This window comes from Passer montanus, unplaced genomic scaffold (assembly GCF_014805655.1).
Source record: "Passer montanus isolate IOZ18808 unplaced genomic scaffold, ASM1480565v1 scaffold3, whole genome shotgun sequence".
Lineage (NCBI taxonomy): Eukaryota > Metazoa > Chordata > Aves > Passeriformes > Passeridae > Passer > Passer montanus.
Window position 1 is genome coordinate 9020148 of NW_024367707.1, and position 27289 is coordinate 9047436.

General features: G+C 38.2%; 1 protein-coding gene across 2 annotated transcripts; it reads right to left on the reverse strand.

The window, feature by feature from the left end:
• Positions 1-631: 631 nt before the first annotated feature.
• Positions 632-24222, reverse strand: PRPS2 (phosphoribosyl pyrophosphate synthetase 2). 2 transcript variants are annotated; one of them, XM_039714441.1, is made up of 8 exons: positions 24027-24222; positions 14407-14590; positions 11791-11811; positions 9060-9158; positions 7884-8008; positions 5227-5400; positions 2282-2441; positions 1157-1436 (listed from the first exon to the last, which is right to left on the reverse strand). In XM_039714441.1, exons 1-8 carry the CDS (start codon positions 24146-24148, stop codon positions 1344-1346), a joined length of 978 nt encoding a protein of 325 aa, XP_039570375.1. In that variant the 5' UTR covers positions 24149-24222; the 3' UTR covers positions 1157-1343. The 2 variants fall into 2 exon arrangements, with proteins under 2 accessions (XP_039570376.1, XP_039570375.1); XM_039714442.1 differs by lacking the exon at positions 11791-11811 and having other exon boundaries at positions 632-1436.
• Positions 24223-27289: the final 3067 nt, after the last annotated feature.

The window sequence follows — 27289 nt, forward strand, 5'->3', positions numbered from 1 at the left end:
GCACTTGCACTATGTAGATGTGCTATAGTGCACACCTCTCAAGTATGGCAATGCTTTTGTAATTAAAAACTGCAATTTCAGGTAGGAGATTTGAGTTCCTGTGATCTAGGTGCAGGGATAGTATTTTAATACACATTACTCTTGTAATAGAAAGACTGAAAACAGTTCATAATAGGATTCAAAGACATAATTACAAAATTATAACTTTGAGTCCCAACCCCCCCACCCTAATCCATTACTGACTGCATTACCCATATTTAACCATAAGCCATCCCACATTACAACAGGAAAAATTGTTTTCATAATGACTTTAATTTTTTAATGTTAAAGCATTCGAGATTAGTTACTGTGCCCCAGTTCACTCACTGCACAGTCAAGCAATGTGGTATTTTGTGACAGAAATTTGAAGAAGATGCATTGACTGTGCAGTTTGAAAAACCCTGTATTTTTAGATAATTTTCAACCATGGTACAGACCAGTCTGTGTAAGTGTGTTTAATTTTCTGTTTGGACTTGGCACAATAAATCTTTACAATATTAACAGGAAATCTTTAATAAAATTTTTTCTATCATCACAATCAGGGAATATCTAAAACTACAGAGAAAAAATGAAATTTACACCAAACTGCTCATGATTAAATCTTAGTCATTGTTTAGACAAGTGATATTAATAATACTAGGAATACCTAAACATCAATCTTACAAGATAGCAACTTTACAGAATAGATGTTAAGCAAACAATTTAATATGAAGAGAGTTTTACAAAAGAAAACAGCAGCCCCAAATATCTTGTGGGGAAAAAAGTGAACATTAAGTGAATCAAACAGGTCATACTATGTGTATGTCAACAGCTCCTCAAAATTAACATGACCTTTACATATGGTTAGGGCTTACAAAACACTGTTCATGGTACTTAAACAAAAAACCCCAGCTGTTTGCCCAACAGACTAACAGATACAAAAAACTCAGGTCTGTAGCATTTAGCTTAACACAGAGAATGACCTTACACTTACACATCCTGTTAACTTTTGTGAACAGTTTGTAGTTCTGTATAGAAAAATGGATCTGACACAGCAGTCAGCCAAATGTGAGAACAGGCACATAGAAAAACTTGCACAACACACAAGACTTACAGACTCTCAAGAGAATTCTTAAGCTTTCTGCAAGATGGAGATTTATTGCCCATTTACAAAGAACAAATAGTAATTACAAGACAAATATGATAATTAAACATACAAGCTCTCGAATTGTACAAAGAGAATAATTTCTCATGGTTGATGTGCACAGTTAAAAACAGTGCTAGCTTAAGAGACCTTTGCAAAGATGCAGTGTAATCCCCTGCAGTTACAAGGGGACGTGACTGAACAGGTAAGACACTGATTCACCATTGTGTGTTCTTCGAATTGCCTCTGCCAGGATCATGGAAATGTCAATAAACTGAAAGAAAAATTGAGAAGAAAAATTTGATGGCATGCCAAGAGCAATAAACTATACAGTTTAGAACCATATAAACATTCCATCTACCTTTGTAGCTTTTATTTCTAGAAAGTAATAAAACACTAAAGCTTAGGCATTTAATATACACATAAGAACTGCAATAATACCAAATAAGAATTCAAAAATCGAGTAAGAAAGCATTGACTAGGATCACTGAACAGTCATATTGAGTACTTCTGACAAGGCGTGTTGTCAAAAAGCCCCAGTATTCTTGCCATCAGATGGCAGTGTCTGCCTGACATAAATACAACTTAAAGGAAACACACCTTTTTGTGCTTGCACTGTTTCAATAAATATCTCATGTTAAGCTTTTAAAAAATCCAGTAATGCACTTAAAACCTCAATCTTTTATGCTTTGCTCCACTCTGTACTAAGAAAAACCTCCAAAAGTGACTTTTCAGAACAATTCCATTTGTATTTTTCAAGAAAAAATAATGTTGCCTAAGATTTCTGTGGCCTCCTCAACAAAATAACTGAGGTCCTACATGCAAATATTGTATGACTAATATTGATTTTTTAAAAAAAGAAGAGAAACCTAGTCAATTTTACATTTGTCACTCTTCCAATCAAGCATACTCAAGGTGTGGCAAATACCAAATATTTTGAAGTGCCTATTATATTACCTGAATCCCCTTAAAGCAGTTCTTCTGCATGTTTTAGCAAAATGTTTTGCAAACAATGTATTTGAGAGTATTAATTTTATCTCAAGGCACAAATTCTAGCACTAGTGAGCAGTAAAATACAAATACTGAATCTAAAGAAATGACATAACAACACCACTGTACCTGTATTTTTGGGCAATGTTTCATTTTCTCCTCCTGGGGGATTGTGTTGGTTACCACAACAGCCTCAAATGATGCATTATTAATCCGAGAGAGGGCAGGACCAGAAAAGATGCCATGAGTTAGAATGGCATAAACTTTAGTAGCTCCAGCAGACATTAACCTGTAGAACACACAAAAATAGCATGCTGTGATGCATGTATACATACATCGCTATAGATGAAACTGGATACAAATCTCTAAAATACATTTTACTTACAAAGTCACATATAAAATACCTACAAAATAATTCCCATATTTGTATAACCTGAAGAAGTTTGAATTGTCTCAGAAAAATTCCCAACAAAAATCATAATTAAATGAAAAAGTTCTTATTTGCAGCAGTGATACTAATCTACAATTCTGCACTTTTGACCATACCAACAAAACATAAAAATGAACTCCAGTACAAGCTTTCTATTTTAACCAGGCAAAAAATTAAGTAGTTTGGATGGCAGTATTCACAACTCTATTGTGCCTCCATTATTGTCCACCTTTATTTTCATTTGCAATTCAAACAGTTCTGCTTGGAAGGAGTTTCTGAGGAAGAAGAAATGTTAATGATTAAAAGCCTAGCTTACTACAAGGTTGTGGGAAGACTTGCTGCTGATCCAAGCACTCAGTGAAGTGATGCATGAGGAGGAAAAAAAGTATAAATCAAAGAACTAGAACACCTTGTGAATGAGCCAAAATATCCTAATTTAGTTTCTAATGGCCTCAATGCCTCTAGATTCTCAGCTATGTCCTACCTGCTTCTCTAGCCTTAGAAACAGAGGCCCTGAGGGATGGCATTTTATCAGATCATCACAAAGGCACACAAGGAAGCATAAAAGAGGAAAAAAAAAGACAAAACCACAGAAACATCATCTCATTTTGAATGATTTAATAGAATTTAAGTTTTCTGGTCATTTTCAGCACTACATTTAGTACCTGCAGCCTACAAGGTGTATCCATTACAACAGGGTGAGTGTGTACCAAGTGTGTGTACTTGAGTTTGTACTTAAGCAAACTGATTTGTTGTATCTGAAAATATGTTCCTCAATTCATCTGCTTGATATGCATCAATGTTGCTGAGACAAAAAGAGTTCTAGGGAGTATTTTGGTGCATGAGTCTTGTTCACAAAGTACATCCCACCTGGATTTGAGATAAATGAAAAGCACAAGTTCATGCCAAGAACACGACACAAGGCAGCATCACTGAAGCAAAAGCAACTGCAGATACATTGAAGGTGATTGACAGTTTTAGAATTTGGTATATTTCGTCTCTAGAAATGTACTGCAGGCAAATAAAGAGTGCTTCTTTCAAAACAGGAAAAAAAAAATAAAGGTTTTTGACCGGAAATAGCTTCCTCTATGCACAAGGGTACTAAAAAAATTTTAGCTAGGCAATTCTGATTTTGATCTGCAAGGGGCACAGCCTAAAAGAATACTTTGAGGTGTGATGTAGATTAGAATGCAGATAGCAAACAACTACACAACATATCTGCAAAATTTCATCAAATTTCCATGAAAATTGTAAGAAACACAAGGCTATATGTCAGTTTTGACATCCTTTATGTAGGTGCAAACAGCAAGTGTACAACTAAAGACTGTAAACTTGTGAGATTAACTTCACTTAAAACCACCAAGAACAATGTCTAACTCACTTGTTGCTTTCATACCATTTCCCACAGCAGTCCCCTGTGGAAATTTGCATCATGTAGCTTGTACAGGTATACTTTTCACTGGGCAAAAAACAGGTTGGATGGCTGGACCCAGAAAGTGGTAGTGAATGGAATAACATCCAGCTGGCAGCCAGTCACTAGTGGGGCTCCCCTAGGGCCAAACCCATTCGACATCTTCATCAGGGATCTGGACAAGCAGACTCAGGGCACCCTCAGTTAGGTTTGCAGGTAACACCAAGCTGGGTGGGAGTGTCCATCTGCCTGAGGGCAGGGAGGCTCTGCAGAGGGATCTGGACAGGCTGGATCAATGCACTGAGGCCACTCGTATGAGGTTCAATAAGGTCAAGTCCTAGGTCTGCACTTCGATCACACAACTCCATGAAGTGCTACAGGCTCAGGGAAGAGAAGCTGAAAAGCTGTCAGGCAGAAAAGGACCTGGGGGTGCTGGTTGAGAACCAGATGAACACAAGCCAGCCTTACTATTAACCTGAACAGAACTGGCATAAAGGCACCTGGAAAGCTACAAATAATCCTTTCTATTTAGCACTGCTAGAGCCTTAGTTAGGATAGGGGGTCTACATTTGCAAGCTCCTCTTCAAGAAGGAGAACAGCTGGAAGGAATCCAGAAGGCATCACAATTGAGCAGAAGTCTACAAACCTTGTGGAAAAACTGAACAAACTCAAGTTACTCAAGTCAGGAGGGAAATGAGAACTCAAACCAGCTTTCAGACAAAGACAGGAAAACTTATGCTCACCTCCCGAGATGAAAAGGACAAGTTGTTTTATGCTCAAGATGTACAGTGAAAAGTAATATTAAATTTGCATTGGACACTATGGTGAAAATACTTTACAGTGTTAAATCCAGTAAAGCTTTGTTAAAGATTGCCTAAGGAGAGTGGGAAGGCTCCATGATGAGGTTCAAGGAGGGAATGATTTTTGATCTGTTGTTTCTGCCTTGGAACTGTAAAGTGCACTAGATGGCCCAAACCCTTTTCAAGTTATGACATTTTATTTATTCTGTGCTCTACCTAGGTACAGATAATATATTTCTGTAAATATTTTCTCAATTTCATGTTCTAAAGAAGGACACAGCTGAATCACAGAACTGTGACCTATCAATTCAAGGGTCAGAATGACTTCATACTACAGAGGTCAGGTTGGGTTATAGGCTTTGAGAACAACTGTATTCATCAGCTGTGCAGTGAGTGAGAACACTACAGTGAGCCAGATCATAATAACACTTACTTGTCTGCTGCATGACATATTGTGCCACATGTGTCAGCCATATCATCGACAAGAATTGCTACTCTGTCTTTCACATCACCAACCAAGACCATTCTGTCCACTTCATTTGCCTTCTTTCTTTCCTTATGAATGAGAGCAAATTCCACATTCAGTCTGTCAGCAATTGAAGTAACCCTAAGTTACAGGAAGAAATACATCATGTTTAGAGAACCATTTTAAAAGGAAAAACAGTCATATAAACGTTTTTGTCACAAAACACAGTTTTTGTCTTCTGGCTTTCAAATTACCACAGCAAAAACTTATGCAAGAAATGAGACAGGTAGAAGCAATCTTAGATCACTGCTAATTATGAACCATAATGTCTCAAGCTATACTCCAAAAATTGGTTTTTTAATTGAGTTGACTTTGGTTTTCTGTCTGGCTTTGAAAACATTTCAGCTATTCACAAGCTTTTATTAAGCTGCTGCAATACCAGTCACACTAGGTAATTTAAAGTAGGGGGAAGTCAATTCTAAGCCTACGGGAATGTGCACTTTAACACTCTAACTGGAAAATACTATTGCAGGGTTTGAAACCAAGCCAAAGGGAGAAAAAAAACCCAAACAAGTTAACAGTGATTAATAATTCTTTTCGCAGTACTTGACTAGTAATCAAGTAGCTTACTTCATTAATAATTCCCTTAGAATACATCTGCTTAACAAAGATCTTTTAAAACTCTTCAGGGTGACCTCTGGTGGCCAAACAAACTTCTAATAATAAACTTGTTACAGACTTCTGATTGCTTTTTCCCAGTTTGTTTAAAACAGTAGAGCTCTTAGGTATAAAGAGACATGAATAAACAATTCCATGTTTTTTTAATAAATGCTAATGCAACCTTTTAGCCTGCCTTTTTAGGCTGTATCTAAAATGTTGTTTACAAGATTATTAACATGCATGGTTAATAGAGAATACAGTTTTGTTTCTTTACCACTTAAATATGGAAGTTTTAGCTACTGCTTTTCAACAAATGGATGATAAAAAAAATCCTAAATTTTTGGCATTTTTTTATGGATAGTGTAATTTCATAGCAAGTCTCAATACCTCAGAGGCATTAAGATATCAACAGAATTTCCATGCCTTATTTCAGTTGCAACATCTAATAAGCTGGGGAAAAACCAAGTGAGTTGTAAGAAACAAAAGAGAATTCAAGTATTTTAAATGAGTGCAAGAAAATTGATTTATTTTAAATTAATACTTGCAGATTTAAATTTTAAGACAATTCATGTTCAATTTTCACATTCCATTAATTTTTTATTAGGTTTAATTTTGAAGTTCTACACATTTTAAATGGAAAGGCCAAACAATATTCTTTACATTTTATTACTGGAGGTGAAGGAGAAGCTATGCATTTATTGAGAACAACATCTACCCCTACTTCACTAGAAACTGGTTGGTTGCATTACAACAGAAAGATACTAAAGACAGACTGTATTATCTATATTAAATACAGTGAGAGTGACCTTTCAAAAATAAACTTGTATGATTAATTTGATAATGCATAAATATTTGGTAGGGGGAAAATTCTGTGTTCTGACTTTAATTCTAAGCAAAGATTGTATTTTGTGTTAAAAACAAAACCAACACAAAAATCAAATGCAAAAATAACAGTATCCTGATAGGAACAAAGGAAGAAATTTAACAAAGTGATTTTTTTAGAATGTGGTCTATGTTCTTCACATCCTTAACTTGATTAATTTAAAAAAAAACCCAAAAAATTAGGAGTTCCACTCAGTCTTATTTCCCTAAAAATCATTACAACATGAATACTCACAACAGACTCAAGGACTTCAATTAAAATCAAATTATCACAGTCTTTCACACTTTTCCCCCATACTACATTTCAGACATTTAAATTGCTGTGGGCTTACAGGAGCCTTACTTCATTTGTCTTTGTTCCCTCTGCAGCAGCAGCATGAGCAATAAAACCTGAGAATAAGCATTTTGCCTTAATGGCATGCTTTATGACCTCACCAGTCTGCTTCTGAGCTTTGGCATTGGTTTATACTCAATCAATACCAAATAAAACAGAGTCTGCTAATTGAGTAGCACATGCTGTGAATGAAGAACGCTTCCAATGATCTAAGTTTTCTATTTGTGCCCTTTGCCATTCAAACTTTCATTCCCTTTTGCTAGTATTTATAGTGCAAAACTTGGGGTCAGCAGGTTTACATCTCGAACGCAATAATGTAGAGAAAAAAGAATTGAGTCCAGCAAGCTCTTACCTAAATGCCAGCAGGTACAGTGGGAATAGGCCATATGCTTTGACAGAGAAGGGAAGCTTAGGCAATTCCAGAGCGAAGCAGGAAGAGGTGCAGCAACTTGACTAAAGAAGCAAGCAGCAGGAAAAATCTCTTCCCTCTGGTGGAGGGATTCAGCTAATGAGGCCATATCCAGGGAGAGAGAAAAATATCTTCTTTAGAGTATAGAAAGCTCCTGAATGTTTTCAAGCATGAACAGCATTGGAAGAGCTAGTTGTTCTGTTTTTACAATACAGTTGGATTAATCAGTGATGCACCCTATATCTTACACAATTCATAGAGGAATATAGAAGACTAGACAAATTATATCATGTACCACTAACTACATGTACATCCAATTGGTTTAGGCTTGTATAGTACCTTTTTGCACCACCTGCATCAGGTGAGACTATGATACAGTTTCTCCACTCGGGAATGTTCTCTTTAATCCACTGCAGGACTGCAGGTTCTGCATACAGGTTGTCTACTGGAATGTCAAAGAAACCCTAGTCCAAAAGAGAAAGAGTTTCATGAATATGTGTCTGTATCTTACCTGGAATGAAGACAAAGGGAAAGAATCAAGCCTTTGCCTTTCATGAATGGCAGAACTTCATTAGTATTTTACACTGGTCTAATTCTGCTTTTGATACTACTGTCAGATGTTGCTTAAGTCAAATAAACTTTAAGGTCTTGAAAAATATCACCCAAGAGTAGTGAAAAAGGAAACAGGTGTTCTCAATTGATGTAAACATCAGAAAAGATGATCACCTTCAGGCACTCAAGTAAATTCATGCTAGTGAAAAGCTCTCAAAACATCCAGGGAATAATACTCAACTTCCATAAATTTCAACTGCTTGACATTAACAGCAGTATTTCAACATGGGGAGGACTCAAACTAAAATGGAATCCTTGTACAAGTTGTAAAAACAAGAAATCTGGTTTAGACCTTTTTATTTATGTGACAGCCATCTAGCATAATAAGAAATTCTGATTAAATGGAGCTCCAGAACTGAAAGATATGGTGTTTTCTGTAAAAAATAAGTTCTCTTAAAACAAGGTACACATGAGAATGACAAATTATGTCTGCTCTGTGTCTGAGACAAAGGGTTTGTGATTTGTTGGATTCAGCAGTAAGCCCGATAAGGGTTGCCAGGCTCCATCTCCACTTCTTTTAAGAAAATATTACACCCTTGGCTGTAACAACAAAACTCTACCTAGGGCAACACTACAATCTCTGACAAGGCTAAGATGAAGAGAACTTGCCCCAAGCCAGTATTTTTTATATTCTGGAAGCTCTTACATTAGACTTGGCAAATTCTACCAAAGACTCCAAAGCACAAATATTTGAAGTAACTGCAAAATCACCCTATAAAATCGAGACTGGTCTCTTTCTAAAATGGAGTTTCATTAGAAACAGGTAGCAAGACTTTCTCTGAACCCTGTACAGTCCGGTACATAGCCTTTCAAAATAATGACCAAAGCCACAGAGAATTACTATCAGCTTATCACATTAATTCAGTAGAGCTCCTAGGACAGCAGGTAAGAACCAACAGTTACCTGGATCTGAGAAGCATGCAAGTCCATGGTGATGATGTGGTCAGCCCCTGCAACTGACAGCATGTTGGCAACAAGTTTTGCAGAGATTGGTGCACGGCTCTGAGAAATAAAGCACAAACATTTACATTTAAAAAATATTTTGACTGGATGCAAAGAATCAGAAGATTAGCTATTTTTCTTGGCTTTTTCCTTCACAATATTTGGAATCTAGATATAAAAATGTTCAGAATTTCAGTCAAACTCGCCTGTCAATCTTGTTACTAGGTTTTTGAAACTCAGTAAAGCATTTAGGAAGATCTAAATCAGTTTGCACAGTCTGCCTAATAATACTTTGTATTAAAGAGATAAAATTTGGGATATAGTTTTCCAATTCTTCTACTTAAAAGTTTCAGCTAACTTCACTTCTCTACTCCACAGAAACACTCAATTCTATCTTGTTCTAAGAAACATTGCAAAACCCAAAGATAGAAGGCAAAATGAACCCAACTTATGAGAACGCTGCTTTAAAACAATGTTAGTATCAAGCATTTCTTCATAACACGGTAAAGCTTGCAGCACATCCTTGTTGGTAGGGGTCTTTTACCCTGACCTTTTTTTTTTTAAATTTATGTTTAATTCCTGGATGCAATTAGGAGTCTAGAACTCCCAAAAGGTAGAGGGGAGGATGAAGAAATCCTAAGTAGAAAGAGTGAAAGAAGAATAAAAATCTTATTATCAAAGTTAATGCCAATGTCAAGAGGTTTTTAAAAGCATCAAGGATGCAGAACAAAAAAATCAAAAAAAGGAAAATATTACTGGAGAATACCTCACTTTTTTTTAGTTACTCCAAAATTTTTCATTTTTTAAAGCTCTATAAAAACCTGTGTTTCCCTAGACAGCTTTCTCTAAGCAAAACCTCCTGCTTTCTTTTGCTAATCTTTAAATAAGGCTAATAGCTGGCAATAACATTAGCATGAAGGCAGAACTGCAAGTCAGAGTTTCCATCTCAAAATCAGACTGCTTTCTGCTGGCACAGTATTCTCTCCTGCTACGTCTCTTTATCAAACAGCCTCATTTCATCTCCCAGGAACTTCCTCTCCTTCCAGCCCATACACACAATTACAGAGTACCTCTGCTTTCCTTCCATTGGTGCTCAAGGGCATAAGTGACACTGAGCTGAATCACTGACAATTTAGCCTGGATATTTTTCCATCTGTGTCCTATCAAGGAGCCAATATTTCCATCAAAACTGTTCCTAGTCTAGGTGGACACTGGACATTTCTTTGTTTTAACCTGCAGATTGATAACACATTTCCAGAATAGAAACTGAGATACTGCAGTCTCATTTTATGGCCAGATCAAGTTTGTCACCATCATTACTGAAATTCTTCATTTTGGAAGCCATCCTTTTCAGGTGTTGTGTTTCACAGAACATCACCATCATTTTGTCTGTGTAAGACACGCAGAAAGCAGATGCAACAGCCAGCACTTCCCTAGATCTCTGCAATTCAGACTCATGTCGCTTCCAGAAGAGTTCATCATCATTACTGCTTCAGCACATTTGATTTTTCACTTACTGAGAACAACACTGCTCTTCATTTAAGTTCTGTTCTGTAAGTTGTCCAAAGCTTTCTGGATATTTCTATTATTAGTGGCAAATTTTTGTTCATGCCATTTGAATTCCTCTTCAGTTCATTTTAGCATCTGAATTTTAAGGTGGACTTCAAAATACTCTCAAATCTCTGTCAACATCTAACAAAAAAAAAATGTATTATCTACTCTTTTCATTCTGTGGCAGTGTTCTCTTACCAGCTCTTTGCAAAGCTCTAGTTTAAAGCTGGACTAACAGGTAAATCTGAAATGAGAGGTTTGCTCTCCTGCTTGTACTATTCTATCTTTGCAGGCTAGACACATCCCTTCATGGGAACCTCATTTAACCTGACCTCATTATTCAGAAACTTGGATTGCAAAGGTAAATGAGAACTCCTGATTTTCCTTATAATGTCGTTTGTAGGGTTCCCTTCTGAAGAGAGAGGTCAAAGCACAGATTCACAGTATTCATTGTTCAATTATTTGATGCCATTTTAGATTATTTTCAGAATTATTAGTGTGAAATGCAGCATTAGATTATGTACAGAAACTAAATTGTTAAAAAAAAATCACTTGAATTACCAGTGGCAGGGGGAATCCACAAAGCTAATATAAACAACATCACAAGAGTAACTGTGCAAAGGACACATAGCTGAAAGTAAAAGATGTCCATTAAGATCAAAGCTCTGTTGCCTTAAAGCATCTTAGTACATTGTCTTGCTCAATATTCATCACATGCACACTGAACAGAAAAAAAAAATAAAAAAGAAAAAAAAGAAAGGAAATCAAAGAAAGCCCAAAGATTTATAACTGGAACTTTCACTTCCGAGAAAGCCAGTTGTGAAGTGTATGGATACCGAATGTTCACTAATGTATTACCCAAATTTATAATTTCAAAAATGAGATTTGCTTTGAAGCCTCAGAAATTGACAGCCATTATCTTGAATATCCAAATAAATTTTAAACTAGAATCTAGGGGTTTTCTTGTAGAAATTATTCCACAGAATTACTGTCATGGCCTAGGTGAAACACAACTGAAATCAAGAAGTGAAACTGAAAATGTTCCTCGTTATACATAATGTAACCCAGTAAGTTTCACCCTTTAAGGCCATATTAATGGAAATGCGTAGTGTTAGATTAAAAAAAAAAAAAAGATACCTACCCAACGCTCCACGGACCCCTTCTACAAATCAAAAAAACAAAGTTACATGAGCTGTAGAACACCAAACTCATCTGTCACTGTACTTCTAACTTATCTCAAAGGCATGTCTGCAGTATCCTACATAGATGTTTCCTGCCCACAGCTTGAAAGGTTGGCATAATTAGAGGATGCATAAGTGCTGTTAATAGTCAAAGCACAGAAACATCTGAGCTATTTTTAAGTTTAGCTAGCTTGTGCATGAGAAATATCCTAGTTTAGGGAACCACTTGACTGAATCTAAATTAATTTACTGACTTTATCATTCGCAGTAAGGCTTTGGTTTGTTTTTTTTTTTAAATCTTTTTCTCATTTAAAGATAGTTTAGGTTTAGTGCTAAAATTTTCGGAGTAGATTAGGTTGTTCAGACTGAGATTTTTACTGCAAGGCCCTTTCCTTACTTGACTAAATGAAGAGCACTTTCATTGCTCTTAGAAATCATAACTGCACCAGAGGTATGACAATACATGGTTATTTTAAGCAGCAGGGACTCAGTCTATTTATCTCATAATGAATTAAAGTCACTAACTTAAGTTCAAAATAGAAAACAACATCCATGTACTGAAGATTATACTGCTTCAGTTCACAGTCAAGTGAACTTCAGCAACGTCTTCCACCACAGAAGAAAATCTGTGTGTGATCATGGGAAGAAAATGGCTGGCACTTTACTGACACTTCAGGCAGCACACAAAGCTTGTGCACTCATGATGGGTCAAAGACCAAGTGATCTGATGCAAGCAGGAGGGAAGATGTCTCTGTCAATAAGCTGCCCAATGTTGACAGCTGTGTTATAGCTTATTTTGCAACATGGAGGTCAACTGCCAAGGTTAATTTCCAAAGATGGCAAACATTTTCTCAATTGCAAAAGAGAGGGGGGGGGAAAAACCCCACAAACAAAACCAACAAAAATATATGCCTAAAATTGTGGAACTCAGTGACACACAGAGAACAGTCTGGAAAAAAAATCTCAAAATCTCTATTAATCAAAATCACTTTCCTAGGCTATTCATTTTCAGATGGCATTTCTGAAATACAAAATGCTTCTGCATGGCATGCACTGTGCCACCACACTGGGGGGTTAAAATGTCTCTGGAATTCTGCCACATGAAATTTGGGTACCCTTGACAAGACAATTTAGATGTGTGGAAATGTTGGAATATACTCATCCTTTTCCCACACCAAGAATTTAGAGGATGGTACAGCAGAACTTCCCAACATGAAGCAGGAAATCAAAACATAGTGAGATGCTTTCCCTTCTTATCAACAAAATGCTTATTGGTACCCTTTTTAAGGTCTTTTGATATAAAGTATGTCAGCCCTTCTGATCAAGATAAAGCAGCAAAAATGAAGTACCAAGAGACACAGGCAAAGAATAGGGCCTGACTTTTTAATTCCTGGATTCCATTTTTGGAAGTATAACAAGTAGACTTTCATTGTAATAGTATGGTATTACAAAACCTGCACTTAAAGAATGAATATACCAGAAAATAAGGGGTTTTTTTTCTTAGATATCACAGGCTGACTATTACATATTTTGTAATAACTGCTATTATTTTTAGCTTCTCCATTACTTCATTTCTGTTAGGTTTTTTACCTAAAAGAATATAAAGACCAACAGAAGGCTTGCAAAATGGTTTGCTTGACGCCCAAAGTGAAAGGGCAGTCCATTTAAAAGAAGTAAAGGAGAGAGACAATTTTCCAAAAATGCAACCATTGCAATCCAATAATTAAAACCAAATTCACATTTCTTATTACTTCTTTTCAAATGAGCTTAGGTAGAAGTACCATCCATGTAACCTCTCAAAAGTTGGGGTTTTTTTTGTGTATATATAGTAAAGTCCAGTTTTCTCTTTTTTAAAATCAGTCTCACTTCCCACAGAGGGTTTGTTACTGTGTTACCAACTTGGCTGAACTGATATATTCATTAGTTATGACAGATAAAATTCAGGAAAAGGGCAATATAATCAGTAGAGCATTTATGGGGTTTCTATACCATGTCTTGTCTTCATAAATCAAAAATAATTATTGCAGATAGAATTTTTTCCAATCTGTGTGGCAGCATAAAATCATGTTTTTGTTAATTTCTGTTCTGTATTGTGGATTTTATCGGTTCCTTCCATTTTGCTCTGTTTAATCATCTAGGATAAAACCTACCTACATAATTGTTACAGCATTTTGAATTTAGTATTTAATTCCATGCAACTAAAATTTTTAAAAAGGTGTTCTCTCCACATTAATAAGGATTAAAAAGACCCAAAAAAACTTTGAAAAAGCAATGCAAACAATCCCATAAAATGCAGTTTTCTAGCAAAGTACTCTGCAATAGACCACACACATAGAATATACCTACTTTTGCAAAATGAAAGCATGTCAATTATCAAAACACATGCAAAAAAAAATTTTTTTGTCTCACTTCATTCCTTGTGGATAAAATAATTGAACATTTTAGCAAGAGAAAAGAATGGGGGGGAGGTAAAATCTTTTAAATTACTTAGTTGTTTATGAAAATTGTTAATCTGCAAAAATTTCAAGCAAGCAAGCTGAACAGAAGCCTTCCAAAATGACACAATTCTTACCTACCTTGTCTTTCTTATCTTGCCTGGCATATGGAAAACAGGGAATTACAGCAGTCACTCTGGAGGATGATGCAATCTTGCAAGCATTGATCATGATGAGCAGTTCCATTAAGTTGTCATTTATTTCTCCACAGCCACTCTGGATAATATACACATCTTCCCCTCTCACACTTTCACCAATCTCTACACTGAAAGAGCAGGAGATGATAATTTCAACACTTAAATTACTGGAAAGGCATTACTAAAAAAAGGTTTTAAAAATTCAGTTGTGTTTTAACAAACTACCATGGGTCTTCTGTAAATTTCCCATTTAGAGTAGGATTATTTTTACAGTGATTTCCCTAACAGCCTCATTGACAATTTCAATATAAGTCAGTATGGTCTTCATCAGGTCAGCACCAACCAACATCTATAAAATCTACACCATGATGTCCAAGTAAACTGTTTTTAAAAGACAAAAATCTTGCAGAAAAGCTAAGAAGGCTGCTACTCAACAGCCCACCGTGGCTCAACTCTCATGTTGTGTCAATTCTGTTTCCTCTGACTGTGCTTAGGTGCTTTGGTTCCTTATGTCAGTATCTAAGTTATTTTGTTCTTCCACAGATTTCAAGACAAATTTTGGGATCAATCACTGCTCACATTACAGAAATCAAAAATTAAATTGAACTTAAAAAGAAACAGGAAAAATAAAAACTGCTGAATGCATAGTTCTTTCTCAATTCTAGACCCAAGCTAAAGACATCTACTGCTGAACCACACTAACTTTTCACACCTGTTATTCCAAAAATTGCATACAAATATAACAGAAAAACCTTAGTTTTTCCCCAAATCCATGTACAATGTACACAAAACATACAGACTTCCTAAATAATTAAGTGCTCAGACCTTGCAAATCCATGCTCTACTATGCTAGTCTCAGTTATTAAATGCTAGAATATATTGAACCCTTGTTTAAAAGGTTGTATCTTTACCCAAGACACAAATAAGCAGAAGTTTGACTGGAAACCATCCAAATGGCCCAGATGTGGGTAGAATAATTTCTCTAATTCAATGCCTTCAATGCTGAGGCTTGCTCTAGTCAAACACAGTCCTAACAAGTTTTGTTTATCAGCTCTCAGGGTGCTATGCAAGACTCATCAGCTTTCTACAGAAAGGAATTTACTGCTTTCAAACATCTTGATGATAAGCACACATTGATTTAGCACTATCAAGATAGTTGAGTACATGCTCTCAGCTGCCCTATTTGAGTTCTCTGCAGCCCCAAACAAATTATATAAAGATCCTGTATTAATTTTTCTCCTTAACTGAATGCATTTTTTGCCTAAGTATGCTACTAGCAGGATTTCTTAAGGTCAAAAGAAAGTAAATCATCAAACATCAGATCTCTGGAAGGACAGAGGTGGTCAGGGACAGCATCATTTGCAGATATGTCAGGAAACCTTTGGGAGGCTTTCATCACTCCACAAAGACACAATTTTTTAGTCACAGAATTGTTATTTCCCTCTCCAAGTTTTTGATCAACGGAATGAGGCTATTCAAAGAATTCTGTTTTGATTGAATATTTTCTTAGTTTATTTCCCTCTTTGAAGCTGGACAAGTTTTGGTCAACATAACACTTTTTCAGCAAGATACTAAGTGGGGTACAGGCTTAAGTAGGAGCCCTCCTGAACACAAACCCAGCTCCATGTGAAGAATCTACTCACAAGCTTACTGTGGCTGCAATCATTATTACAGCTTTGTCATTATCATGAGGGCTTAAAAAAATTCTAATTACACCCTGACTCAGCAGTTACACAGACCTGCTTTATAAAGAGTGTTGTCTCATACCACACCTTTGGAATATGCCCAAAGAAAAATGATTTTATTACTTCGGAAGAAAAAAAAAAAATGAACGGCTAATTTAAACATTACATACTAGGAAAAAAATTGGCTGAGTGACAAAAGTATATGATCTTAATGTTCACTATATACTGAAAGAACACTTGGAGTTGTTTTACTTTTTTTAAAAACTCTTCTATGCACATCATTAAAATAACAGTTTTCAGGAGGTCAAGGAATATACTTTCAGATAAATAAAGGTCTGGTTAATACTGTGTACGTGAAGTGATGATTTTTCCATTGTCATTAATTATATTTTTTCTTATGATCTTGGGCAACCAATAAACATCAACTTGTAATCAACTTGGAAATCAAACATGTTACTTCTTTCTTTCTTAGTGCATTTGAAAAAGAAGCATAGCTATGTTTTTAAGGCTAGAATGACATACTTGTCACATAGAAATGTGAGTAGTCACATTTCCCAGTCAACGAGACAGAGCTGTGCAATAGATCAGTATCTCTTACTATCTACCTTCTCAAAGATTGGTGTTGAGGTATTGTATGGACTCAACCATCAACAGATAGACACAGAGCTGCCTATTTCACCTTCCCCAAGCCCCAAAAGTGAAAGATAACCAGTCATTGTGTTGCAAGTGTTCCATCAGATACAGCCTGGACTAACCACACTGGTGGGGGTTTGGGTGGTGGTTGGTTTTTTCTTTTTTTTTTTTTTTTTTGCTTTTTGGGGTTTTGTTTGTTTTTGGGGTTTTTGTTGTTGTTTTGTTTGTTTTGTTTGTTTGTTGTTGTTTTTTTGTTTTGGTTTGGTTTTTTTTTTACTGAAGGGGGGATGGGATTTGGTGTTTTGTTTGTTTTTGGGGTTTTTGTTGTTGTTTTGTTTGTTTGTTGTTGGTTTGGGTTTTTTTTTACTGAAGGGGGGATGGGGAATTGGCAGTTAGGGTTTGTTTTAGTTTGTGGTTTTTTTGCCCCATCCCTTTCTCTTTTTTTTCATATTCAGGCAACCATTAAAAGATTATACACTAGAATCAGGTATTTGAATGTTGTATTTCAAATATCTATTAGACAGCACTAAGCTAACTGCAGCCACACTCTGTGACAGTTATCTTATTAACATTCCTACTAAATAACTCCCCCATCTATATCATGACCTTATTAACTGTTTATGAGGTTATTTAAACAATTTCACATAGTCAGGACACAGAGGAAGGACACAAAAACAAGCTCTTGCCTCAAGATTAAAAGCTCTGTTTGTTTTATGCAATTTAATCAAATTCAGCTATTTGGTAACAGTTTAAATAAATTTCTGTTCAAGAAGAGTCAACAGAACCTGTACATTAAAAAGCCCTGACACCACATAATTGTGTTTAAAAGGGAAATTTACAAAAATCAATACCAAACAAAAGTAATTAACTCTGAGCCAGTTGCTTGGCATCCAGGAGGACAAGGCTCTAGCTGGGAAAGATACACATAAGACAGGACATGATGAATACCAAGTTTAAGTGTTGGTATCTGCCTTCAACTTGCAAAGGCTGATTTGAGTGTTCCATTTAATAAGTAGAAACTTGGACAGACTAACAACCATGAATTAAGGATACAGCATAAAACCCACTTAGGTTACAAACATATTTCAGTGGCTGAAGCATCCATTATGAAAAAATCAGAATCAGGAGTAATAGCAGATTGAGACCCTTTTGAGCTAGATTTATGGTGCAGTCCTAGCTGAACTTAGTGATGGGAATTACAAATTTGTATGTCCTAACTAAAAACCAAGCAGCTGTGGGGAAAGGGAATTAAATATGTAGAGCCAGACTACAAAGGTAAATAATGTCAATACATAACTAGGATGTTCAAATGATACACTTATAAAGGGCTTGATGTATTAAAAAAAATAATTACAGCAGTTTAAGTTTCTAGCCATGCTTATAAAAAGTAAGGTTCCTCAAGCAAATTAGATGCTAATAAAGTAGATATGTACTTCAGGCCAGTCCAACACCCAGAGAAGAGGCCAAAAATGAAGGTCTAGAGTCCTCATACAGTGTGCAAATGAATCGATAACTCAAAAGTGATCAAACAAATCCACATGCTGAGTTTGCAACTCATTGAAACCCAGCCAATGGCAAGCACTGAGCAGCAGGGTGTGTTTGACCTCTTACCTTTGGGAACACATTTCCCAGAGTAAAGTCTTTCAACCCAAGAGTTTCAACTTACTGGGCAAATATTTCATCTGATGTGATGTAATATAATAAAGTGGGTACCAGCAAAGCCCAAAACAACAAAGAAACAATAAAAATGCCAGAGCTGGTTTTAAGGCTACAGGGATCCCTGGCACCCATGGTGTCCCCTCCTCAACTCTAGGCTTTTCCACTCTGACTAACAGTTCCAAGACAACCCCCCACTATATCTTCATTAACAATTGCCCAGCTCTAATGCAGAGCACTGGTATGGCAAACAGCAGAAGATATTTCCTATCTTGTTACCCTCCACCCTGGCACACAGCCTGCCACAGCAAGAGGAAAACACCTTTTCTTGAGCAAGTTCTGGGTTTAACAACATGTCACCCAAAAAACTACCCCCCAAAATCTGTAAAAAACAAATGTCTAACAAGCCTGAACATGTGCAAAAACTCTTCAAAGGCTGAGTACCAAACTCTGCACCTCAGGACAGCTGGGACTGTCAGCCATTACCTACATGTATCACAGGTTTTGTTTGGCTTGCCTTTTTTTTTTCCTTTGGTGGCGGGGGGAGGTTGGTGGTGTTGTGGTTTTTATGGTTTTGAGTTTTTGAGGGTGAGGGGTGTTTTTTAATTTTACATATTTAGCATCTACACAAAGATAAAAGTGCATCTTACATGGCAAGGTCAAATAAATGGAAGTCTCCAACCAAAAGCTTTAAAAGGATTTGGGTCCTTTTCCAATTCAGAGAAATGAACAGTGCAATAAATGGTCACATTTGCTGTGTCTTCAATTCCCTGTACAAACAAAACACTGTTGTGGCTTTAACACATACAGTATGCAGTCCAAAAAAACAATTTTTACCTTCTCCAGCCAAGCTGGTAAAATCTGTTTCCCCAGCCTCCTCTAGTTCAGGACAGTGTAAGCAAGCTGGGAGAGAGGGAAACAGCTGCCCCCACTGAGAGAGACAGATCACAACCAGCCCAGCTGGGAATCACCTGCTCAGCAGCTGGGCAGTATGAAGAAACACTTCACATCCCTGTGTGTCCCTAGTCCCTACTGTCTTCAGCTGTTCTAACACCAGTTTGTGAGCTGAGCTTGCTCATTCCATGGTAAGGGATCTGCAAACACCAAAGCATCTACTCAGTGAGGGTGATACAGCTCACGGCTCCACACCAGCTGAACCCAAAGGAGCCAGGTTACATGAGGTGCAGTGGAATTATGCCCCATCTGAGACAACTGCAGTACAAGGATGCTGATGGGGAGATAAGAAGGAAGTGTTAAAGCCAGGTACAAATTGTAAATCCCTAAGGACACAAATTTCCAGGTTTGCTCTTCATTTTTCCAGTTACTTTCTTCATGGAACAAACTGGTTTCATTTTGCCACTTTGCGTGAAATACAGACTCAAACCCATCCTGGATTCTCCAGGGAAACATCAGCTACTTTTTCTTAACTTCCAAGATCAAATATCAGCCAGTTTAATTTACTCAGAAAAAAAGTGGCTCTCATATCAACAGCACAGCTTTTCCCATACAGCAGACAATGTCCCTTTGTAGTCATTCCATATTTCCTTCTGCAAAATCTAAATGACATTCACTTTAATTTGATGTTTCTGAAACAGTCCAACTTCAGCAGTTGAATAAGGCTGTGGTTAGGAAGCCTTCAAATTCACATGTGCCAGGCAGGACTTCAATTCCTTTCCTCTTGGATCAAGAAAATCTACAAGGCTCACTTCAGCCAGTGAATCTGACAGCAAGAAGCCAGGAACCTCACAAGAATTCATGGCAGCACTAACCATTTTTCACCAGGAGAAATGTGTGCAAAAACTACTGAGAGTAGTTTCTCCATTTTGAGAATAACAAGTATATCAAGGGCAGAATTAAAATAGTCTTTAGAGAAGGAAGAACACCCTATGTTGTAAGAAAATAAGATTATTTACAAAGTCAAATTTTTAATTATATCTTTTCAATTGACTCACCAAAAATATCTGCACTGGGGTTTAATTGTACAGCCACTTCAATTAAATGCCAGTGTATTTGAAGACAATTTTGCAAACAGCTTCAGTGTTTAATACCTGTATGCATCTGTTACATGTCAGTCAAACAGTTTCATGATGCTGAGGCTACAACAGCCACTCCTGTTCAAGGACTTCCATTCTTTCAGCCTCAAAACTGCTGATGACAGTTGGTTTGTGGGGTTTGAAGAAGATAAACTGACTAAGTCCCCACTGCAGTCCTTATCCTTTTGCCAGATAAATAAGGTGGTGCCACCCAAGCTCCTGCCACTGAGCCTGGCACTTAACTGACACACAGAGTTATCATCCACAACCAGCGTTTGAGGAGCTCTGGTGCTGCATTTGGTAGGGTTGCCTGACTTTAGTAGCCAGTTGAAGGAAAGCATTTCCATACAGTTTAAAGGGAAGGAGAAAAAAAATGGGGCAGTGGTTGAATCTCCCAGCAATTTCCCCAACTTTCTCAGCACAGACTTTACATTTACCAGCTACAGAACCTGAAAGAATATTGATTGCCTAAATCAGAAGAGGACTGTGATACTGTTGCTAGATACACCAGTCTCTATGCAGATAAAAATGAGAAACCTTTCCCATTTTAAATTTCTGGAGCTGTAAACATACAGGCACTGGCTGTTTAGCCACAGCGCTTGTCAGTGGTGGTCCTATCCCTGGCTAACCTCAGCATCGGTTTCTCAAAACCACTTACAGCTGCTGAGAACTGGGACTGAAACCTAAAGCCTGTTTGACTTGAAATATAATGCAAAATATTTAATAACTCTTCCCTCCACTTTATTCTGCAGGCCAGACTAATTACAACTCCCAAGTGAAGGGCTTCCAGCTAAGACTTTTTGCAAGGATTTAAGCCTGGGGCTGCACACAGCTGTCAATGTACGCATCATTTATATTTAAGAGAATGCAGAAAATAGCAAAATGGAGTTTTGAACAAAAGGTAAATCTTCTCTGCAACTTGCTAACTTAACAGATCTGACAAAACAAGAGTTTGACCCTGAGGCCCAGGCTTATCTGTTTGCATGAGGGGATTGCTGGAGTGCCACTGGAAGGTTTAAGGTTCTTTGAGCTTTTTAACTATCAGGTTTTGTATTCTGCAATACCGCAAGTGTATTTCATAATGCCAATACACTTGCTTATAAATTTAAACACTGAAGAAAAATTTTAAAAAAGTACTGTGCTAGAGTCATTATATATAGGAAGAAGTCATTTTTTTGCTTACATACACACACAATTTAAGAGTATAGAAAGACTGAAAATCCAGATCCTCAGGAAAGATCCCCTCTGCATAAGTATCAACTTTACTGGTAGCTTAATTTCAAATACATTGTTGAGGAATTCTCTTACTATTCTTGCTGGGGATTTCTTTATTAAGAACATTAGTCTAGAAAACTGGAAAGTCAACATCCTTAAGTAAGTTGCTAATAATACTGAAAAAATTAGTTGAAATATTATATAGCAGATACAACTTTACTTGCTGAAGGGGAAACAAGGAATTCAGATTAGACTCTCAAAAGAAGGAAGCTGTAAAACAAAACAAAAAAACCCAAATAAAATCCAAACACTTAAAGGTTTAAAATACAAAGCCGTATTAGTTCAGGGAATAAAATAAATTAAAAAAAATATAATGTCAGCCTTGCCATGTTGCAACAGAAGTAACCAGAAATAATGTTTCTAATAAATATGTTCTGCATATGTGTACATCGCTATTTGCCTAAAAAAATAAACTGGCACTACTAGATTAGCCAAACCACTGATATACTCAGTCACCACTGCCTTCTTTTTAATGGTAGAGAGAATATCCCATACCTGGAAAAATAGGTGCATCCTGAGGCCCAGAATTTAATTAACTTATCTTATAAAGCAAATATGCAAATTGTGGAGATAAATTTCTAAGTTGGATGAAATCTAAATCAATTTAGTTCTGCTGTTTGCTATGTTTCAAGCACAGATTAAGACAAGTGTCTCTGGAGAAGAAACATTTAAAAAAATTAGACAAGTTAGCGAGGAAGTCATGCAACCAAATACACAAGTTAAGTTTTATCATGCAGAAAGGAGATCAAAGAGCAATAAAGTGAGTATGGGGCTGGAAAGAATTGAGAGAAGATTTAATCAGGAATGAATAGAAGAGTTAGAGTGTGCAAACATTAGATTGCATAAACACCAATGGAAGAGGGTTTATAGTAATGCCAGTGAGCATAACCAGAACAAGAGCAACTGCACTGAGAATGCAAAAATGTAGACAGAAAAGGACAAGCTTTGTGAGAGCAATTTTAGAACACATCATGTTAATCTTTCAAAGGAAGCAATGAAAACATGCTTTTTCAGGAGACTCAGAACAAGAACAGATAAAAGTAAACACACAAGAACCTCAGAGACTAGCCAGCTATTTACAGCAGGAACTTGTGTTTCAGAATCAGCTGGCAGCCTAGACTCACATACCTATACAGAGAAGGAGTTGCAGTCTTGCCAGCTCATGGGGTGAACATACCACTGTCACCTCAATTTAAAATTCTTCATTAAAACTGAGCAAATTAAACTGGTGGGTCAGAAAGCTAAGATGACACACTAGTAAAGAGAGGCAATATTGATAGAAAAAGCACTGGCAAGCACATTCCCAGAGTCCAGGTGAGCAAGCTGTCCTCATGGTTTCACACAGGATTTTTTGCACTATTACCAGTTACTTTCAGTGTTTGGCTGGCTAGGAGTCTGGTATGACTCCACTTTCTGGAGTAAGCCAAGGCCATCACAACAACCTGTATCATGCTCATGCATGACCATCAGTCTTGGACTAGGGAGTGGAGTCCTACAGGAGCTGCAACTGGTCCACCACACACACACCTGGCTGCTAATGCAAAATAAAAACCAGTTGCAACAAATTCTGCAAGTGTTCTCGAGTGTAATTTGACTTAGATGCTTTTTAAAATCTAATTCAGCATCCTGTTTTTACATCTGCCTGTATGCAGACCTACTTACAAAACTGCATGGCATACTGTTGTTTATAAGACTATCTTTTTATCTTTAGGTAGACAAAGCTGATCAGCTGTGCAGTTAGCTATCTGCGAGGGTGCACCTGACGCCGCAGACGGGCTGCCTGTGCGAACACCATTCCCACCGCCCAGGAGGGAGGATGCTCTTCACCTGGCCGGGGCCGTGCCAGCCTTCCTCCGGCCAAGGAGCTCCCGAGCTGGGCGGGCACAAGCCAGCAGGGACACCTGCGGTGCGGTGCCCGTGTTCCGCAGGCGGGGGAAGGGAGGGGGCACAACCAGGAAGGAGTGCGGGGCAGGACACACCGCACCCCGCCGGGCAGGACACACCGCACCCCGCCCGCGGCTGCACCTGCACCGAGCCATCCCCACGCGGCTCAGCCGCCCTGGCAGGACCCGCGCCGGCCCGGGTGACAGCGGGGCGGGTGACACCGGAGCGGGTCCCGCCGCCGGCCCGGGTGACACCGGAGCGGGTCCCGCCGCCAGCCCGGGTGACAGCGGGGCGGGTCCCGCCGCCGCCGGGCCCGGGGGTGTGTCCGGGGTGCGCCCGTGACGCCAGCGGGGCGTGGGAAGGGCACCGGCGGCGGGGGCCGGGGCAGAGGCACGCACCTGGTCTCCTGGTTGCTGAACTTCTTGGTGACCACCTTGCCCAGCTCCAGCCCGAGCCGGTCCGCCACCCGCTGGGACAGGTCGTGGTGGGAGCTGCCGCTGAACAGCACGATGTTCGGCATGGCGGGGGCGAGCGCGGCGGGCGGGCGGGCGAGCTCGGGGCTGCGGCGAGAGCGGCAGAGGAGCGCGGGCAGCGCCGTGCGGGGTCAAATAGCGCGGAGCGGGCCCCCCCCGCCGCCAGGAGCGGGAGGGACCGGGGCGGGGCGAGCCGGGGGCGCCGCGGGGCACAGGTGGGGCAGGCCGCCCTTCGCGGCCGCGGGGGTGGCTGCCACCTCCTCCTCCTCCTCCTCCTCCTCCTCCTCCTCCTCCTCCTGGTCCCCGTGCCCAGCCCGGTGCGGCCCGTGCCCCCCTGGAGCAGCGCTCGGGCCGTTCCCCAGGCGGGCCGGGCTCTGCCCGCGCGTCGCTCCCGCACCTGGACAGAGGCACGAACGGGAGATCCTCGCCGGGGCTCGGCTGCCTGTGGGATATGTGGTTCAGGTCACCTAAATAAAGCCGAATACAGCTATAGCTAGGTTGATGTGAGGCTAGAGATCTTACTAGTTTTACTTGGCAAAGGTGTCCTTAAATAACCCGCGACCGATTCTGTGTAAACGCTACACATTTTCCATTAGCTTGGTTTTGTCGATTGTTGCTTAGAAATATGTTCATAAGCAAAGTGCTGTCTGAAAACTGACTAAGATAAAAGGTCTTAGCTTTCAGGTAGAGCTGTTTTAACTTGTACGTATACAAATAAATAGATTGTATTGGATAGGTGACTTCAGAACCACCTCAGTTCTCCTGTCTTAAGCATTTTCTTCAAAGAGCAGGGTCTTGAACACATGGTTATTTGTGTTCTGTCCATAGAATAATTCATGACTAAATAAACTCCATTGTTGATTAGTAAATTTTTCAACTGAACCTGAAGTCTGGGAAGGAACTTCCTCAACAAAACCCCAAACAAACAAACAAACCCAAACTAAATTGAATGTTTTAGTCAACATGTTGGTAATAAATGTTTTAGGTTGGAGAGTGGGGGCTAATCGATTGGGTTGCTGTCATTCCCATTATTTTGTGGTCCAGATGCTTGCACAAATTGTAGATACTTCTTGCTAAGTATCTCATCATTGTAGAGGGAACATAAATAAGGGGTTCAGCTTATGGACAAGAATGGAAAATATAAGTATTTTGACTTACCACAGCATAACTCTAGAACCTGTTCTGGTATTTGATACATTGCCAATACCTCAGCATACAAAGACTGTTTTTTGGCCCGCTTACCCACTTGCCCTCTTTGTATTTTCTTTTTATACAAGGAAAAAGAAATGTGTTTAACTGTCAGCACCATAAAGCATCTCAAAGTCAAATTTGTCATTCTTCCAGTTCATACATCTCCTTTAAAGACTAATTTTGTAGGTTACACTTTATTCTGAGTTTCTTGGAATTCCAAATTTTGCCCACTGTCCTGATTTTGTTGTGATTTTTAGTACTGATTAGTCTAAAATCTTTAGACTCTATGACAGGACATCACAGCTGCCATTAAGACTGCAAGTTTCAAATCTGTGAAAAATGAAATTTGTTAATATGACCTGAGGTTTATCAGAACTAAAAACATTTCCAGACAGAAAAGGGCAATTTAACTTCAAAATAACATAATAAAGGAAAACCATACTTCATTGTCTACTCAGCAACACCAGAACTTTTTAAATGGTCTGCAAGACCAGAAAAAAGACAAAAAACCAATCTGGACTGCCCACAGTTTTTTTAATATATATTTGCCAGTACTGAACCTTACAATGAAATTGATGATTGTCTTGATCCACTCTTTTTCCCTAATGCATCCAGTTAAAACTCTTGTATTCATAATAATTATATATTCTTTTATTTGCTGGCTTAGCAGAATATCCAGACATTTCTTTTTGGCCCATTAAGACTTTTGTGCCCAACACTAATTAGTGTTTATCCAGTAGCTACAATATAGAAACTGCAAATTAAAAGTAGTCATGGAGGCCATCATGCAAAAGAAATAATGGTGATTGACATGCTAAGTGTGATTGTTTTTCCCTTGGTGGTCATACACTAATACAGCAGACCAGAATTCAAAAGTTAGCACCATCGCCACTTGTACTTTGCTAAAGAAAATAAAAAAACACTCTTTCAATAAATGAAAACCATAAGGGAGGCACCTGCCAAAAAAGAGAAATTAAAACTCTCAAACAGAAATTGCTTTTTTCCTTGTATTATCTCATTGTGGTTAGAAAGAGTCTTGTCTGTTGTGTAGGCTGTAATAATCAGCAAAGAACAAGAAGATGCTCTTTTCTAGTAATTAATTGTATCAAAGTATTGGTCAGTTTAGCCAGAACAAAGACCGAAACATCTATGTGTCAGCTGGACCTGAGAAAACATATGTGAATCAGCTTCTGCAACAGAAAGCACTTCCAGCAAAGGTGTGAGAGACAAGGAACAATAAGAGACTTCTAAATATCAGAAGCAGAAATCAGAAATTCTCTGATTTACGTACAACTGAAAAATTTTTGCCCATCTTGATTTCTTTGCACTGCAGTTGTGCAAATCTTAGTATACAGCTCACTTTATGATTCTCCTAACAGTTCCCATACTAAAAAATGCTACACCATGAAAAAGTCAAAGTAACTCAGGGCTTTAGTAGTTTTTGTATCACAATGCCTTCTGACAGTTTGGTGTGGGGTTTTTGTTTGACTTTCTTCCCTTCCAATTACAAAATATCTTTATGGGAAAACATCCTTTTGGAAAAAAACAAACCACAGACTTAAAAGAACTGACAAAAATCCCTGCTGGATCTCTGGAAATACAATCTGAATATCAAGTTATTTAGTTCCTTCATTTTACTGTCATACTTTGCAAGAGTCCATTGACCAATTTCTGCCCTCAGTTACATCATCTAGTTATCAAATGTTAGCAAATCATGGCTCTGGTCTTGAAACAGTCATGAAAAATCTGAGATTTAAAAGAAATAGTTGCTGGCTGTTTTTGTTGTGTGTATTTTTAACTGTTAGTGTACTTTTTTGTCATGATTTCAAGATCTTCTCTGAATCTCCATTAAAAACCAAAAAAGCAGCTAGTATTTGCTTCTAATCTCTTGTCTTCACAGGCTTTGACTTGAAGAATAAAAAGCAAATATTAAAGGCCTTGATATGGAATAGCAGCAGCTGACAACATTACAGTCACATCTGTCCAAACCTATTATC

Coding starts and splice junctions, on each gene's coding strand:
- PRPS2 (XM_039714441.1), bottom strand. CDS start 24,148: ATGCCGAACATCGTGCTGTTCAGCGGCAGCTCCCACCACGACCTGTCC. Junction 5,401..7,883: donor GATGCAGGTGGTGCAAAAAG/GTACTATACAAG, acceptor CCTGTAACTTAG/GGTTACTTCAATTGCTGACA. Junction 2,442..5,226: donor ATATGTCATGCAGCAGACAA/GTAAGTGTTATT, acceptor TGTGTTCTACAG/GTTAATGTCTGCTGGAGCTA.